The sequence below is a fragment of the Arabidopsis lyrata genome (assembly GCF_000004255.2).
Source record: "Arabidopsis lyrata subsp. lyrata unplaced genomic scaffold ARALYscaffold_2, whole genome shotgun sequence".
Lineage (NCBI taxonomy): Eukaryota > Viridiplantae > Streptophyta > Magnoliopsida > Brassicales > Brassicaceae > Arabidopsis > Arabidopsis lyrata.
The window spans coordinates 11,308,357-11,327,880 of NW_003302554.1; the positions used below are offsets into that span (position 1 = coordinate 11,308,357).

At 33.3% G+C, this 19,524-nt stretch overlaps 3 protein-coding genes across 4 annotated transcripts; 1 reads left to right on the forward strand and 2 right to left on the reverse strand.

The window, feature by feature from the left end:
- Positions 1-2,415: 2,415 nt before the first annotated feature.
- On the reverse strand, positions 2,416-3,856 carry LOC110231115. The gene has a single exon (XM_021035996.1). It carries the CDS (start codon positions 3,844-3,846, stop codon positions 2,599-2,601), a length of 1,248 nt encoding a protein of 415 aa, XP_020891655.1. The 5' UTR covers positions 3,847-3,856; the 3' UTR covers positions 2,416-2,598.
- A 1,000-nt stretch (positions 3,857-4,856) lies between these two features.
- Positions 4,857-6,653, forward strand: LOC9324570 (sucrose transport protein SUC8). Of its 2 annotated transcripts, none has more exons than XM_021036026.1 (3): positions 4,857-6,107; positions 6,209-6,271; positions 6,483-6,653. In XM_021036026.1, exons 1-3 carry the CDS (start codon positions 4,857-4,859, stop codon positions 6,651-6,653), a joined length of 1,485 nt encoding a protein of 494 aa, XP_020891685.1. The 2 variants fall into 2 exon arrangements, with proteins under 2 accessions (XP_020891685.1, XP_020891686.1); XM_021036027.1 differs by having other exon boundaries at positions 6,220-6,271; positions 6,483-6,559.
- Positions 6,654-16,233: 9,580 nt separating this feature from the next.
- Positions 16,234-17,835, reverse strand: LOC9323112 (probable WRKY transcription factor 64). Its single transcript, XM_021035957.1, is given in 4 exon segments — positions 16,234-16,455; positions 16,457-16,810; positions 17,217-17,340; positions 17,523-17,835. Coding segments are annotated over 4 exon segments (753 nt in total). The 5' UTR covers positions 17,768-17,835; the 3' UTR covers positions 16,234-16,425.
- Between the last annotated feature and the right edge of the window lie 1,689 nt (positions 17,836-19,524).

The window sequence follows — 19,524 nt, forward strand, 5'->3', positions numbered from 1 at the left end:
CACACGTCACATCAACCTGCAACGAGAATTTTTCACAAGGCAAGGGTATTTTCGTCTTCTATTATATTCTGAAAAGTGAATTTGTGGCACATTTAGAAACAAAATAGTTTTATGGCAATTTTACTAAGTTTTACGGCACCATATGGCACTCCAGACCAAATTCCCTAATTTCAAAACCTAATGCATACTGGAAGTTTTCATAAGCGAAATATTTGAAATTCAGTAGAAAATTATTAGTCAAATTTGATAGGTTTAATTAGTAATTACCTCTCCGTTACGACTTAAGAAGGAATTAAGTACATAATTTTAAAGTTCATCATGTTATATGGGTAACTTTGTAGATTACATAATTTTAAAGTTCATCGTATTATATATGCAAAGTTTCGACTGCCAAATTAAAGTAACCGTCGTTACCAATCGGGTCCTTTATCGAATACAATAAGTATGATATGTAATGAAAGATATTTGCTGAACATTAATTTCTCGGAAACCGCTTTTGACTGATTTGCACGTTTAGAAGAGCAATCAGACAATTGTAATTTCTTATACTAGTTAGTATCAATCAGTTTTCTAAAACAATATTAAGTCGATCTTCATCTAGAAGACGGTGTCCAGGACAGAACTTTGGGTCCTTTCTCAAGGTCCAAAATATTCACTCTGCTCTTACGTCACAAAATTCAAAGTGGTCATTTCAAGAATGCTAATAATCCACAAAGACACAACTTTAGTGGTTCTCAAGGATAGATTATGGTACACGTTAAGGTTCAAGGAAGATCTCACCGTCAACCAATGGACTATGATCTAAGACGCACTCCATTGAGGCTGCAGCTATCTAGTGTAGAGGCCGTTGCAGTATCCGTTATTGTATCTTACATCAGCCAAGCCATTAGGAGCTTTCTTGGAGGTTCCACTGACAAAAACGTTTTTCGGACCGTTACTAATCAGATGTTGATGAACAGAGGCTTGATTCATGACTGTGTCTAGCTCACCACAAGATGCTGCAATGAGTCCTGCAACAAAAAAAATAAAAATAAACAAAGATTGTTTAGAAGAATTGTGTTGATTCAAAAGAAGAGAGATATAAAGCTTGGAACTTTGTGATCGATGACAAATAGGCTCAGACCTATGAACAGAGAGGAGAAGCTTTCCCGGGTCTGGATTTGTACTCTGGGTGGAATTGAGCACCGATGAAGAAAGGATGGTTTGGAAGTTCAACAATCTGCAGTTTTAGTACAAGATTAGTCAAGGATTTGAGTTGACTTTGTAGCAAATAGATTGGATTAAAGAGACACATAGTTGTGAGGAGTAAAACTAAAACAAATTCTAAAACAGATCTTAGTAGGACGAATAAAGGAAGCCAGGCCAAGAAACGAAGCTACATAAGCGAGAAGGAGAGAGAATCTAAGAACCTCTGGCATGAATACGATGCATGTATGTTTAGTATCAGGTTTGAGCTCTGTGCTGTTTGCATAATTGCATCGTGCAAGCAGATAACTTCTCTGATCGTGCAAACTTGATGACAGCAACTTTCATTCCAAGCCAAATACCAAAACCTCCAGGTACAAGAACTCCATCTACACCCTGATGATATATAATACTAATAGAGATGAGGAAAAACATAAAGAAAGGCTTCTCGATGATTGAAGTTGTAAAATGCCAAACATTTCAAACCTTGAGCAACTTTCAAGCAGCTTTATACGCATTTGGATTCTACTTAAACGAAAAAGAAAGATATAAAAACTTGTGAACACAAGCAAATGCATACATGTGTAATCAACATGTCTCATGACCTCTTTCGCAGTTTCCTTTTCGAGATCACAAGCTGGAACCCAATCAACTTCGAGCTTTTTGCGACAAGCCACAGAAGCATGTAAGAGAGCCTAAACAAGTTATCCAAATGTAAGTTTACTGAGCCAAGGAACTCGTGATGTGTAAGTTGTACCTTCAAGACAGAGAGATAGGCATCAAAGAGGCCTGTAAATTGATTTTATTGTGTTAAGAAAGAGATATTGAGGTTACGGTTTATGGAGGAGTTATTGAAAGCTGAGACCCACCGGCACGTGTAAGATCAGCTCTTGAAGTCCATTCCTATAGAGAAGGTTCTTTAACCATACTGATTCAGAAACAACAGCTCACTTCCAATCCCTTTGACTCAAAAATCCAACCCAAGAAAACAAAGGACAAAACAAGATACCTAGCAAGATTGAGATTGAGAACCAACACGCATTTGCATCTACGATATGGGTTTGTTTCAAGTATTACCAGCTCTTTAACAAGAAGAACGCGAGACTGGCATCATTAGTTGGAATGTTCTGATGAGAAAACCTCTTTCTCTATCTAGAGATTAATCAACTTTGATCAATCAACAGAGGGGAATTTTCTTTATATTTTCATTTATCTTTGGCCAAAATCTGATAACAAACGAGTTTTCTACCATTTCATTAATAAGCAAACCATTTTACTTGGGGTAGGCATACATCATATTGATAGCTAATGCATATCACTCACAAAGCATATATAAAAAAACAGATTAATTTGAACCTTTGAAAGATCCTAGAGAAAAGACAGACTCTAGACTGAAACTCAATTCAAAACTTACTAGTCTATTTTTTGTGGTGGAATATAGTAAGGGGCCCCGAAAGCGGGTGTAAAAATTCCACCAAAATAGCGGTCTTTAGACAGATTGAAAATTCCAACTTCGTTGACGTCAAAAATATAGACTTTGTTACGGTCCATGCCCGGAAAGGAGCTACTAGGGACACAAAAAGGTTCAGACTTTGAGAGGAAAATGGAGAGATCTCCTATGTCTTGAGTGTAAACCGCATTTCCTTCTTCGTCTAGCTTGAACACCATTACAGCTTCTGTTTTCATTTTGGCAATACCGAAGACGATCTCGGCGGTCTTCTTGTACTGCTTAACCAAGAACGTTTCACCGGTGCATCTTGACTCCACCAAGTGTTCGCTCGTGCAACAACACGAACTCAAAACCTCGCGTGTGGTATTCTTCAGCTCGGGAAGATTTTGAAATTGCAACTTCTGAAGCTTGGGTGTGTGCTTGTGTTTGCGGAGATCCCATGATCCAATGATGTCGCCTCCAGATCCGAGTATGCAAAACATGTCATCTTTCTTGGAAAACATCACTCGGGAGGAGAAGAAGCAAGGGTTAGCGATTCTGATGTTGATCCACTCCGGGTTGCATTGAGCAGCGGGTCTGCAAAAGCTGAGTTGAGGTCCCAAGAACTTGACAGCCACAACACAGTCTTCTTCCTCCGGTGAAGGTGCGGACATGGACACGTTGGTGATGATTTGGGTTTGGCAATAAGGCAGAGTTACAAGAGGAGGCAGCGAGATGCGTTTTGGATCTGAATCCGATGCAACCGGGTTTAGATCATCTTGGAGACGCAGAATCCCATCGTATCTCAAAGTAGCTACCCAGCCATGAGATGACCCGATCGTTACCATTTCATTATAAGGATGATTATACACCAAATCCAAAGGCACCTTCTTATCTAAATAAGTCCATTTACGTTCATTGGCGTTGGCAATGATGAGTTTTCCGACATTTTCTTCACATTGTTTAGCGCCTATGATGTTACAAGGAGGGGTTTGCACCGAGGATGATGAAATGCCATTAGAGAGAAGAGGAGATGCTCTTACCAACACCGGCTTCCGAACACAGAGCTTGGGAGGGTGGCCGAGAAGCAGAGACATGAATGTGATCTTAGCCAAAAGCAATTGAAAAGAAAGAATGAAAACCCTAATTGAAGAATTGGTGATGTTCACTTCTTCTCCACCCAACCCTTCATTAATACAGAAGAAGCAACTTGGCCACCAAGTTTTCCACATCTGCAAATTCAATTATGGTCTCTACGATTATTTTTCTTTCCTTGAGTCCTTTTTCTTTCCTAAAGTCCTTAATTTTTTTTAGAAAGACAATTCTCATTAACTTCCAACTTTTTTTTTTTTTTTTGTTTTCAAGGATTTTGAATTGTGTTATCAAAGTGAAATCATATCCTAGTGTCAGTTAAGTTTTCTTTTAATCAAAAGTAGGTAAATACCCGTGCTATGCCGCGGGATTTTTTTTTTTTTTGGTTATCTTTTTTCTTCTTTTTTTAACGATAAATGTTGAAAAAAATGAAATAAACTCTTAAAAAATGATATAATTCATGATTCCATTACATTTAACATTTAATTGATAAAATATGTTGGAAGATATTCATGGTTCAATAGATTCTAAATTATAAATGATACAATTTAAGATAAAATTTAATGTTTTTTTTTTTATAAAAGTCATATTACAGAAACAAGAAATTAAAAAATCTGTCACAATCTCAAAATAAATGATATAAGGATAAGATAATAAACTGATTTTGGTTATATTAACGTAAGTCTTGTCATTATTACACCAATCCTATAAGGATATATGTGTTAAAGCCTTACTATAAAAGATTTATTTTTCCAAACTATTGAAAGTTTGAAACACAGAAGCAAAACATCTACTCCCTCCGTTTCAGTTTAGTTGTCGTATTAGGATTTAAATTTTGTTTCATAATAGTTGTCGTTTTAGGTTTTCAATGCAAATGTTTGGTGAAAATTCCAGTTTTATCCCTACTGTTTTAATGTTTTGGCCAATGAATTTTTTTTTAAAATATATTAATAAAGGGTAAAACAGAAAATTAAATGTTTTTTTTAATTTGTGTGAAAAAATCTTAAACGACAACTAAAACGAAACGGAGGGAGTACATAAATATAAATCTAATTCCTCTTCTTCACCTTGTCTTTAAGAGACAAGCTCTGTTTCTTTCATCTCCTCCATCACCAACACCAAACACAACTTCTAAGACAAGGTGAAGAAGATGAGTGACCTCCAAGCAAAAAAAGATGTGGCGGTTGGGGATAGACAGTCTTCTTCCTCGTCGATGGTTCTTGATGGGCCATCGCCGCTAAGAAAGATGATATCGGTGGCTTCTATCGCCGCCGGTATTCAGTTTGGTTGGGCTCTTCAGCTATCTCTGCTAACTCCATACGTTCAGCTTCTCGGAGTCCCACATAAATGGTCATCTTTCATATGGCTCTGTCTCTGTGGTCCTATCTCCGGCTTGCTTGTCCAGCCATCCGTTGGTTACTTCAGCGACAGATGCAAGTCAAGATTCGGTCGTCGTCGTCCTTTCATCGCCACGAGTGCCTTGCTTGTCGCCCTTGCTGTTATACTAATCGGATTCGCGGCTGATTTCGGGCACACCATGGGAGACAAACTCGACGAAGCTGTCAAGATGCGAGCCGTTGGTTTCTTCGTTGTCGGTTTCTGGATCCTTGACGTGGCTAACAACACTCTTCAAGGACCTTGTCGCGCTTTTCTTGGTGATTTAGCAGCTGGAGACGCTAAGAAAACGCGAACAGCAAACGCAATTTTCTCTTTTTTCATGGCCGTTGGAAACGTTTTGGGATACGCTGCAGGATCGTACACTAACCTCCACAAGATCTTCCCTTTCACGGTGACTAAAGCATACGACATCTATTGCGCAAATCTCAAGAGCTGTTTCATCATTTCCATCACTCTCCTTCTAGTCGTCACCATCATAGCTCTTTGGTACGTGGAAGACAAGCAATGGTCGCCAAAGGCAGACTCTGAGAATGATAAAACTCCGTTCTTCGGCGAGATCTTTGGAGCTTTCAAGGTGATGAAACGTCCAATGTGGATGCTATTAATCGTCACGGCCTTGAACTGGATCGCGTGGTTCCCTTTTCTTTTATACGATACAGATTGGGTGGGTGGTGAAGTGTACGGTGGAGACTCAAAAGGAGATGACAAAATGAAGAAACTATACAACCAAGGAATTCAAGTTGGTTCGTTGGGATTGATGCTTAACTCTATCGTTCTTGGATTCATGTCGCTCGGTATTGAAGGGATTAGTAAGAAAATGGGAGGAGCTAAAAGGCTTTGGGGAGCTGTGAATATCATCCTTGCCGTGTGTTTGGCAATGACGGTTTTGATTACTAAAAAGGAGGAGGAGCACCGGAGAATCGCCGGTCCGATGGCCCTTCCTACCGATGGCATCAGAGCTGGAGCATTAACTCTCTTTGCTCTTCTTGGAATTCCTCTTGCTGTAAGTCCAACATGTCTTTTATCCAATTTTTGTTGCTATTATTATCCATGGTTTATTATTTGTTAACAATAATAATCACAAATTTTGGTATTTTTTTATAGATTACATTCAGTATTCCGTTTGCACTAGCTTCCATAATCTCAAGCAGCTCCGGCGCCGGTCAAGGTATCTTAACCTCTCTTTTTTCTTAATATTATTAAGACCTCTACTAACTTAATTAGATTGATTAATTGATATTTTTACGGAATTAGTTTTCATTCACCATAAAGAATTTGCCATAATTGTATCAATAAAAAAACAGTAACAATTTTGTGTAACATAAATATTAAACTATCAAATTAATATGGATGTGTTCTTTTTATTGTCATCTCTGCTGGACTATCTCTAGGAGTTTTAAACATGGCAATAGTGATTCCACAAATGATTGTATCGTTTGGAGTTGGTCCTATTGATGCATTATTTGGAGGTGGAAACTTACCAGGATTTGTTGTTGGAGCTATTGCAGCGGCAATCAGCAGTGTTGTGGCATTTACTGTTTTGCCTTAATCTTTTCATTTTATTTGTTATATATACACAGTGGAGGAGCTAGAAATTTTGTTTATATATATATATATATATATATATATATATATATATATATATAATTAATTTTTGTTAAATTGTTCTATATATATATAACTTAAATATTTCATCAACTAATATATATATAACAAAAATATTTTTTCAATTTTAAAATTAAGAATACTCACATTCCTCCTTTATTAGTTCTATCAAATTTTTTCTTATCATTGAAATATTTTTGTCAAAATATATAATATAGATTGTGGAGATGGATTAGTTTGTTGTGTTTATCTTGTTCATAACCTTTAGAAAAAATATATTTTAAGAAAAATTGAAAAGAATGTAGGAAAATAAAGGAAATGTCTAAAAACAAGAAAAAAATTGATATGTAAATGACTATTACAGATCTTTTATTATAAAAAGAATTTATAGATTTTTAGCCAAACAAAAATGGAACGGACATTAAGATTAAGTGACAAAATAAATATGCATGGGTAAAAAACAAGAATTGATTACATGACATAGGGGTCATTATTGTGAATACTTTAAGGGAGATTGACACAAATAGCCCCAAAAAACTTGTTTTTTCCAAAAATAGCACCTCATTTGAAAAGTTCCACAAATAGCACCATAAACTTCAATTAAACTTAATGAAAATATAAGATAGAAAATAAAAAAGAGAGCAAACACTAATCTAATATTAAATTGAATCAAAATTGTTTTTAAATAGTAGAAATATATACCCTAATTTGGAAATAGGGAACCCAAATATAATACTACAAACTAATATTAAAATAAAAAATCTCTTTTAAATGGTAAAAATATATACTCTAAATTGGAAATAGGAAACCCAAATATAATACCATAAACTAATATTAAAATGAATCAAAATCTCTTTTAAATGGTGGAAATATATACCCTAAATTGGAAATAGAGAACCCAAATATAATATTTTAAATTTATTTCTAATTTATTTTGTTGAATAGCTTTTATATAAAAGTTGTGATATTATTGAAAAAAAAAAGCTAGTGATAAAATTTTTAGAACAAAAACACTAATAGTAAGTTAACTAGTGCTATTTTTGGAAGTTTATGGAGTGTGTGCTATTATTGTCAATAAAACTTGTTTTAGGGCCATTTTTAGGAATTTCTCATACTTTGAACCAAAACATTTAATTCTTAGGAAACTAACCCTATAATTAAAAAATATAAAAATGTTATGGGGATCAATTAAAAATAGGGGTGTCAAAATGGGTTAATACCCATGAGTAACCCGAACCCGCCCATGATTTTAGTGGGTTTGGGTAGAATTTTTTTACCCATATATATAAATGGGTTTTAGTGGGTTACTCTATTAGGGTTATGGGTTTAATGGGTAAAACCCATTAGGGTCATGGGTTACCCATGGGTTTCATAACCAAAATTAAAAAGTAAAATTTATATATATCTATATTAATATATTATGTAAAATTTATATAAATATATGTAAAATATCTTCTTTTCTTTACAACTATATATGTAAAATATCTACAATAACTATTAAAGTTTACATTTTACCTAAAAATAAAAGTAAAAAGTAAAATCCGATTCGGATGCATCTAAAGAAGATTCAAATGTTCTTTAAATTAAGACTATTTTTTCTTTTTTTATTTGGTTTTATGGTTCTTTGGATTTGTGGTTTTAAGATTTTAGGATGCTTTTCTATTTTAATATCTAGATTTTTTTAATTTATTATTTAAAAACTTTTGTTGGTTTACAATTTTATGTTATTTTTTTGGATTTTTATTATTTATATATTTTATTATACATATATATGGGTTCCCATATAACCCATTAAGCCAATGGATTTCTACAATAATGGGTTTGGGTATGTAAATTCAACCCATATAAATATATGGGTCGGGTTAAACCCGTCCATTAAACACTCGAACCCATATGGGTTTGGGTCGGGTCGGGTCGGGTTACCCATTTTGACACCCCTAATTAAAAAATTACTAATTATATAAAATAGTCTATTTTATTGAAAAACGGCATATTCTCCCACAAACTAAGTTGTTTTGGCTAATTCATCCCCGCAACTTTGTCGTGTTCCTAAACGCACATGAACTAATATAGAATTTGAATATCCTACATGAACAAAAAAAATCTGTACTAACCCCACAAATCGCTAAACGATGTTAATGTTCCATTAATGACCAGCTGACTAGGATGCCACATTATCAATCTTAACGTCTACGTTTTGAGCAGATCTGTAGAATGCACACTCGAGATTTGTACTTAGGTTTTATGAGAAAGAGGGCTAGATCTTTAATGAAAATTTGATAGCTGAATTGCTAAGAACGAATAAAATTTTTATGCTTAATGAGATGAATACAAACTAGATCTTGTCAATACAAGTGCGTAAAGTAGTTGTGAGTTTGTCAGTAAGTAGGTGCCTTCTCTAGGCCTTTTCTCGTCTTTATATAGGTATTCTTCCTACGTTATTCGGTACGAAGTCAACGTTTACCTCTCCAACATCTCAAGTTCCTCGCCTAACTTAGTCCTGATTTGCAGGCAGCTCCGTTTCTCTTTACTTTGGACTGATGAGCCTAATGTAGCTCCCACTTGTTATTTTCGTTGGTGGATTCGAAGATGCTGAATTCAGATCCAACAAAACATGTTCATGCAAACAATATAATCTGAAACATAACATCATATTATTCCAAAATAACATTATAATTCGAGAATTAATCAAAAATTATACCATAATCTTAGAATTAATCGAATATTACATCATAATCCAAGTACACATCCGTAAATACATCCAAACTCCTAGAATTTATACCCTAAAACACCCTTAGTCCAAGCAACTGTCCATTCAATTTGTTTTTTCACATTCATCAATTTAGTCTGGATTTGTTTTGTTCATGTAGAAAATTCAAACTCTATGTTAGTTCATGTGGATTTAGGCACAAAATAAAAGTATAGGGGTGAATTAGCCAAAGCAACTTAGTTTGTGGAGGAATAAGCCTTTTTCCCCTCAAAACGCAGTCGTTTAGATCGATGATGTGGCATCCCAGTCAGTTGTTCGTTGATGGAACAATAACGGTGTTTAACGATTTGTGGTTTTAGTCTGGATTTATTTTGTTCATGTAGAAAAGTCCAATTCTATGCTAGTTCATGTGGATTTAGGTATGAGACAAAGTTTAAGGGATGAATTAGGCCAAACAACTTTGTTTGTGGGGGAATAGGCCGTTTTTCTAAAATCGTAAACTCTAAACTCCAAACCATTTACTATAATGAAATGGTCATTTTTGTAAAAATACTATAAAAATTTCCAACGATTTCAATAACTCTGTGATATATCATGGATTTTACCGTTTTTAGCCATGATATATGTATTCTTTTTAGAGTCTTTTTGTTGTTTCTAGTGTCTTTTTGAGTCTTTTCAGGTTTATACACGTTCGGGACTAATTTGGAGATTTTGGATCATTTGGGAGCTAAACCGGAGATTTAGAGCTTAAAGAACGATTTCGGTATCAGATCAAGGCATGAGTGTCGACCGACACCCCTTGGTGTCGCTCGACACCACACGCGGCCCAGCAAAAGTCTCGACGGTTTAAGAGTTTTAAAGCCCGAAAAATCAACCCAGAAGACATCCCTATTTGCAACTTTAGTCCCTGCACGTTTTGGAGACTTTATAAATAGTTTTTAGGGTTTTTCTTTAGAAATCTATCAATCTTTTATTCTATTGTAATTATTGGGAGCTTGAACCCTTTGGGAGATAATTGGAGAGAGCTCCTCCAGAGAAGATCTTTCTTAACTCATCTCTTTTATTGAATTTCTTTATGCTTTCTATTCATAACATGTTGTTTGTTTCAATCTCCATGTCTGAGTAGTTTGCTTGTTAGGTTTAAGGATTCTCATTAGGGATTTAGATGAATTAGTAGATCGATAACCTGTTAGGATAATATCTTTAGAGTTCTTCATCTAGATTGTTCTTAATGCTAATTCTAGCTTGATCACCTAGAATTTGATCATAGGATAATAGGTAGATTCGAGAGGGCATCTATACTGGAACTATCTTAGGTGGGCATAAATTACTAGATTCATACGAGAGGTGGTTTAGGAATATCTGTGAACATATCAAACCTGCTATTAATGCTAGTCTAATTCTAGGAGTTTACATTCGAGAGGTGGAACTTCCTGATATTAGATTTAGTTAGTCAATACATTCGAGAGGTGGTTGGTTATACATTAGTGTTTTGAGTTCTAGAACGGTTCGTTAATAATCCTAATTAAATTGCTAGATCTACTATTTATTTATTTCTTGAGAAATCTCTAAGCCTAACGTTTTCCTCATCTGATTTAAAACCCGATTTTACTTGCTTTCTTTATTTTTAATATTCTTATTTTCTGTTTAGCTTAATTCAAAACATGTTAGTCTATTGTGTGAACACGAGAGCTTTGTGGAATTCGACCCTAAAGTGCTACACAACGATCTCTTATTTGAGAGAGTAGTCTTAGGTCTTAATTTGACTCACATCACTCTGCCATATAAAAACTGCTATCAATTAACATAAACAAATCTGCCAAGGAAAAGTCTGCAGGCACTAAAAGATTATTCTAGTAAGAAATAAGTCTATGATATGATCATGGGAAACAATAATGACAAGAAGAGAAAGCAAAAGCACAATTTTAACAACTCAAAAATGGACTTATTGAACTAATTTATGAAGTTCTGGACATGGAGAACATTCAAAAATTCATCTATGTTGTTAACTATAAGTCCAGTCTATTTTGATAATGTTATAAGTCCAAGAAGAGCCCAAAATAATGACTTTATTTGCAGCCCAAAAGGAGTGACGAAAATGGAGTTCAAGAATCATATTTGAAGTATCACATTTGAAGTTCAAGAGTTTTTCAACTCTCTTTTTTATTTTTAAGTTTTTAACAATAATACTTGGCTTTGTTTCCAAGTTTTTTTTTTTGTTTTAAATGGGAAAATGGGTAAAAAAAACCTGAGGTTTCTTAAAAACAGAAAAAAGAACCTGACCTTAAGAAATTGTGGGAAACGACTCTTGAGGTTAACTGATGCAAAAGACGTTAACAAGGCAAAACGTCACGTTTTGGTAAACAAGAAAACTACAGTGACAAAGATAGAAACATATTCGAATTTCATGACCCATGAGCAACAGATAAAACTTGCATCTAGAGGTGCTAATGGAGATGAAACAAACGTAAAGCATGGTTCCTTACATACGCATATGTCTCTGGTGGTTCTAAAATTGCTTACTGATTTTCAGGTTCATCACTCATCATGCTTCAGCTAGTGTAATTAAAATCAGAATGAAATACCATTAAGCAAAAGGACATAAACAATGAGATTGAAAAATGTCTAACTGAACAAAGGGACATAAACAATGAGACCCGACTCATCACCAAAATCATCACATAAGTGCATTGGAGAAGAATAATACTTTCTTTTTATTTTTGAAACCCTTTCAAAATGATTCTCACTTTTTTTCCTTCGGAAACTTATCGATTTCTTGGTGTGTTCATCCAAGCGATCAACCCATGGTGCGTATATCCATGGTTAAGCTTATCAAGTGATTTCCACCATCACCATTTGTGGCGCCATTCACTGCCAAGATCTGTAGTTGGCGTTATAAGATAACTTTTCAACAAAAAGATAAGAGGAGACTTGAATAAACAAACTGGTCATATTGGCTATTGCTCATGGCTCGAGCAATTGGAATTGTCTATATAATCGATGATGATAAAATGGTATGAAAAATATCTCTTATATATAAAGACCAATTAAATTGCATGGAAATTTACATGATAGACTTAAAATTGCATTGATGATAATACTTCACTTTGGTCATAAAATTTGAGTTACTTTTATCAAAACTCAAAGTGTGGAAATATTATTAGTGTCAAAACACTATGTATAGATATAACAATCATTTTTACCAACACCACTCTCACTTTATTCAACCCATTTTGTTTTGGATACCCTAGTTACCTTTAGTTTTAATGCATCCATTCAATAAATTTTAGTTATTTTTTAATATGTTATATTTGAATTTATTTTGTATATTATGTTTTACAAGTACACTCAGGGTTTAAATTAAATTTTTCTTAAGTCAAATAAATTTTAATGATATTTAAAAATACATATTTATATAAACTGATAAATTGTGAAACTATTTAGAAGGACAAATTATTTGGTGCACCTATTTATATTTTAGGTTATCTTTTGAACTTAAGACAAAGAAATATTTACTATAATATCAAAAATAAATAAATATTTATAAACTGAAATTAAACTTGCATGTTGGAAAAAAAAATTTATCTATAAATTTAACTATTATTGGTATGTAAAGAAAAAATTATTTTTTTTCTCCTTTTATTTAATTAGTGTTAATTACCAGTTACATTCTAAATATAAAAAGAGAGAGAAAAAAAAAGAAGATAAATCATTTATTCTCGGTTTTAGTCTAAAACGACGTTATTGCCACGTGTATTTCATGTCATCACTATTTCACGGCACCGTAACAATGTTAGTCGGTATGTATGACTTAGCGCAAAAACAAAAAAATCAGGTATTAAATTCAAAAATTTATAAAGTGAAGGTATGATTTAGCAAGGTCAAATAGTCGGGAATGAATTGAACATAGTAAAACTGTGGGGGTATGATTTAGCCGATTTTCTCGGGAAGGATTTATCTTGTTTTTTTCATCCCACAACCTAAATGGTAGAAAATTTCGGAACCGTTTCACATTATGTCACTTTCGTGAGTGTCATTTTATTTTATATTTTATGTGCTGATCACAAAAGACAGGCGGACCCAGGCCAAGGACCATCACACGACCGAAAAAGACAGAAAGATGAAATCGGAAAGTCGTCATTTTTGTTACAAATCTATTGCACATGTTATTATTTCGTGAATTCGTGATGTTTCTAAAAGAACCATTAAACTCACTCTGATATGTTCCTTTTGTGTAGGCCCATGAAATGTTGCGCAACCTATATTTGACTTCTTGTTATATAGCCAAATTCAAGTGGATAAGATGTCATGTTGTAGAAATTGGATTTGTAACTCCGGGAAGTAACGAATGTGAACTTGGATAATGATTGAATCGCGCACGTGAGCACTTTCCTTAAAGAGTATTTCGACCCTTATCAAGCCTTGGGTTACACGAAATCCCTTGTAGGATAAGACAATCAAAGTTCTCTCTTGTTCTAGGCTAAGATTCAAGAGAAACAAATAGAGATTATGTGTTTTGTTTATGTGTTTATCACCAAAGATTCTTTCAATCTTTGATCTTGTGAAACTCTCGTGCTCTGTGTTTTTCTATCTGTTTGACACAAGAGAAACCGAGTTTTATAGTGATCAACGGTCTTCACGTACGTTTGCAACCGTACATTTAATATAATAACCGTTTGTACCAAAAGGTGCGATGGTTGGTGAATAACCGTCGATGTACGTACACTAACCGTCGATGTACGTACAGTTAAATATCCAACATTCGTGAATAACCGACGATGTACGTACACTTCAATATCACGTACACTTAAATATCCAACATGTCGATCGTATGCACAAATAGTCGGGCTAGCTTTTTCATCTTCAAAATTATATTGTTTAGTAAGTTGGTAAATGTAAATGTATAACCAGATGCAGATAATTCTACTGGAAAAATAGCGTAAAGTAATTCCAAATTTTATAGAATTAAGTGTTAATTGGTACAAATAAATAATTAAAAAATGTTTCGAATTTAAAAGAATGTATGGGTTTCGGCTAAAAACTTGTTTATTATGAAAAATAAAAAAATGTAAGTGTGAATGTAATTGAGCATTATAGCCAAAAAAAATTCTTTTCCGGAATTCAAATTTTTTATTAGATTGTCTTGTCTTCAATTCAACTCGAGATCTCATCAAACATTAGCGACGAAAAATATGGTGTTAGTGGACCAGGTTTGAGGTTACTTTAATTTCCTGATTTCATTCATAAACGAATGATGCGATAAAAAAAATTTAGTTTCTTGACATATAGATGACCATCAGAGGACCGATATAGACAAGAAAAGGTACATAGATGATAGGGTAAATCAAATCAACAAATGTTCCCATTTTGTGATACCTCTAAAAGAGGCATGATCTTTTCATATACAATCTGATTGGGTCCTTAAAAAGCTACGCAACCATATGTTGACTTGTTGTCGTAGGCAAATTGAAGTGGATAAGCCTTGATTTTATTTTATTTTCTGTAACTTTCGTTGTATTTAGTTCCTTGTTTACTTTAATTTACAACAAGGTTTTAGAATGGTAACCGTTGTAGAAGTCTTGAATTCTTGATACATATGATATATTCAAAGTTTTTATTTGGAAAAAGGTTTTATTTGATAAACGAATACAATATTCATTTAAAATCTTAAGATATTTGGAAATAATAATTTTTTTTTTATTCTAATTATTTGTGGGAATTTTTTTAGAAAAAGTCTTAACTTTACATTTTCGGTGAAAACACCTCTAATTTTTATCCGGTGAAATAAATAACCAACTTCTATCGACTTCTCCAATACATCGTAAAGTTTTGTTGACTTTGCCAATTTAGGGACAACATAAAGTGATGAAACGGAACAAACAAATCATGTTTCGATTCTGTTAATGAGCTTTCATTTATAAGCAAAATGATGTTATATAAAATAGTACAAAGTCCCCAACCACATCGATTTATATTCCTCCAAAAGTTCCAAATAAAAATTCTAGATTTATTTTTATACTACGTTGTTTTGCTAATTAATGGAACCTTAATAATGAAAACATAACCTCGTTTATTGAGACTTTATGATGTGCCTAAATTAGTAAATTCAACAAGAATAGAAGATTTAATAAAAAAAAATTAACAAGAAACTAGTTATTTATTTCACCAGATACAAAACTTGAGGGTTTTTTCTCAACGGAAATGCATTTGATACTTTTGTGATTTTTTCCCGATTATTTTCTCACTCTCAAAATTTTGAAAGATTCAAAATGATCCATGATTTTCCCAAATACAAACTATTTCTCTTCAAAAAGAAAAAAAAAACAAATACAAACGATTTCTAAGCAAAGGAATTGTGTCTCGACATGGAAAAGACCGTTTTAGATGGTTATCAATCAGAGATATCAATCCACTCGCCATAAAATTGTAGTGAACCTATGAATGAATATTGGGTAGATAAATAAGTTTCTTCTCCAGCGATTTGTTAACAAATGTTTAATGCCTTTACTAATATTGATTGTATCAAAAATATTATTAATGAAACAAAATTTTGTAATAGTTAGTTAAATATGAAAAATAAAACTCACTTAAACTCAATGATACATGCAAGAATCCTCGAGAAACGTTATCGATAAACTTTCGTCATATTCAAATCTTGGATTTTGATTGTTAATTTTTTTTTGTCATTTTTATCAAGATCCAAAAAAATAATTCTTGCATATGATGCTGTCTTACATAAGCTTTTTTATCAATATCAAGATGATGTAGAAGCTAAATCGATATTTATTGAAGAAAATGGAAAGATGCTACTAATATCATAATGAATACCATATCATCACAAATGTTTTCTATTACAATATATTAACCTTGTTACGTTGGCTTGAAAATGCTTAGAACAATAGCTTCTTGCAACAACAACAAAAAAAGGCGGTAAATATGAATCTCCCCCATGGGAACATTATTAAAAAAGTTGATAGATTTATTGTTCAAAAACTTGGAAAGGATTCTAATCAAGATTAGCAATCTTGTCAAAAAAACATCAGGTCTTCCAATGAAAATGGAGGAAATTGAGTAGCCCAAAATTGGTCATCATCCACCAAAAAATCATTAATATCACCCTCTTGGTTCATGATATGGTCTGTGGCTTCGTCCTCCATGGTAATTTCTTGTTCCTCAATCGTTGCGAGTTGAGGCATAACCGATTTCGATACAACTTGGTCGAATTTTATCATTTCAGAACCGTATGTATCATCATGAACTGCAAAATCTTTACACACATGCTTTCCCACATAAGTGGTTCTGTAAACTGGAGGACTGTCTTGGATCATCTGCACCCGCTTTTTAGCATTGCAGTTTTGGTCTTTTGCATAGGCACATATATACAGAGCCGGCTCTAACATTTTGAAGGCCACAAGCTTAGAAAAAAAGAGAGGCCTAATTTCTTCTCAAAAAAATTGTTAAAAGCATTACAGCAAGTGTGAGACTCGAACCCTCAACCTTGCACTTCTTTCTGGCCAGCATTTAACCAGTTGAGCTATAAGAGAATTTTAGAAAAAAGAGGGCCGATATATTAATAACTACATCTGGGGCCACAAGCACATGCCTCCCTAGCTTGTGGCTAGGGCCGGCTCTGCATATATAGTACGACCTGAAAATACCGCACTTGAAGTTATCGCCACTTGAAATAAATAAAAGAGAGCTCTGCTATTTACATGTCTTTCATAGAACAGAGGAAACATTCACTTTGTTTTTGTAAGAACAGAGGATTGGCTCTGTTTTACTAGGTATGTAATTAACTAACCTTTGGTGCGGAGAGGTTTTGATGGTTTTTTGTCCATATTTCCTCCAGGTGAAGCCATCATCCCGTGGAGTCGGGGATTCGTCTCTGTAAAACACTAAACCTTCTGCTCCATAATTTTTTCTACAATGATGTATTAGCGCAATGATTAAAAATATAGAAGACATAATTGCATATCAAACATTATACGAGACGTAAATTAACAAGAAAAAACAAATGCTACTTCACTTGATTTTGAGTTAAAAACTCATGAACTTTGTATATAACATATGCAATGAGTATTTAGCTTTTCGTTGGTGACTTACTTCTTTGATGGTCTCTGGGGAACATGACTTGTCATGTTTTGTAGAGAAGACTCATTGTGTGGTAGATGATTAGGAGAATCCACAAAAGAGAGAGCAAGTGAGAAAGAATTGAGAATGGTGTTGATGAGCTGCTCGGTTGAAACTGAGCTTGATTTGTTGTTTTGGAGGAGCGTCTTGAGACTGTTAGCGCATCCTTGGCCACGGAGGAGTACAGCTACAGCCTTTTGAGCGATGTTGGAGGACATTTTTTTTGTGTTTGAATTTGGTTAGTTTGATGAATGAGAGATGGTAAAGGCTTTAAAGGAATGAGAGATGGAGAGTTTCTAGAAGTTGGAGTTTTTAATCTTCTTCTTTTTGTTTAGTGGATATAAAGAAAGTCTACTAAACTTACTATGATACTATATTACTATCTATGTCTCTTTCAATAAAGTAAGCAGAGCCGTGTTCGTTGATCAATTTACAGAATATTAAAGAATTCATTTTTTTTTTGTTATTAAATATTTAAGAATCATAACATATATATATATATATATATATATATATATATAATTTATATTATTTTCATAGTCTTTTTTCCTTTGCTTCCAAAGAATTTGTTAAAAGTCCATACAACACGCCCACCAACGTTTAAAGTCTAACAACATGCATGTTTAACAAATATAATAGTTTAATTAACTAACGCAGAGCAAATCTTTGAAGGCTTAAAGGCAAAACTATTAAAATCATTTGGTTTGGTTATGATCAAAAGAATTACAACGTCATTACATGTATGTCACCGTGATGCGGAGAAAGTTTGTCATAAAGCACGTGAAGAAAGAAGGAAAGCACGTGTAAGAAACCAAACTCAAGTATTTGGACCAAGTCAATTTCTATTTCTTACAACAATATGCAAAGTTTTCGTTATCCAAATCAGGCACTCTGCCGACTTCGAATGTTCTCGATACCCAATGGCGGACCCAGAAATAAATTTTACCCGGGTCAATATTAAAAAAAAAAAATTTCATAAGCAAATAAAAAAAGAGTATATAAACTGCTGTTATTTTTTAATTTTTTAAAGTATATAAGACAAAAAGATATGCATTTAAGTTAAAATGGAAAAAAAAAAAGACCAAATATGTCATTTGGGATGCTTGAATTCGGGTTTAGATGTGTCAACAACTTGGAAAATACCAACTATGCTGTTGGAACTTTTGTTGCTTACATACACTAAAATATATTTGATTAGTTAACCCAGGTCAGGTGACCCACCTTTCTTGTAAATGGGTCCGCTCCTGTCGATACCCACTTGCATGCAAATACCATCTTAACAGAACTTTTGAGTTTTGACTATTTGAGAAAGAAATTGAGGTTTAAAAAAAAAAAAAAATTCCTTGTTGATGTATTTTTAATCAACACTTCTTTCATTTAATTTTCAAAATAGTTTTATCAATTAGTTATGAAGTAAAGTTGGCAAGTTTATACTTAAAACACTGGTATTTTAAAATTAGAGGAAAATTTTGTAGTAATTTTGCAAACAATGCACAAACTAATGGTATTTTTGCAAAGTCTCCAACATCCTCCCGTTATTGCATATAGTCTATTAAAACATGAATCAATTACTGGATTGGGCTTTATTCCAACATAAATTATCAGATCCGGTTCATTTGCTCATACTTACTGGTTATATATCAACTGAATATATATCAACTGAATTTAAAATATATCATTTTTGTAAACACACTCTGTTCAAAGATTAAACGTATACATTATTTTTATTATCTATCTAATATATAATATAAGTGCTAACGGGAAAGAAAAAAGTTAAGTTTTGCTATTCTGTTCTTGAGGTTGGTCGTTGATGTGTAAAGGCCAATTCAAGAAAAGTATCGCCTACTCACTTCATTCCAAAATAAGAAATTTAAATTTAATTTCTATTTTGTTGAATATTAGTGGTGTAGATAAATTAGGAAATACAACATTACTTTACACTAAATATTTAAAACATAATATATACTAGTGTAAC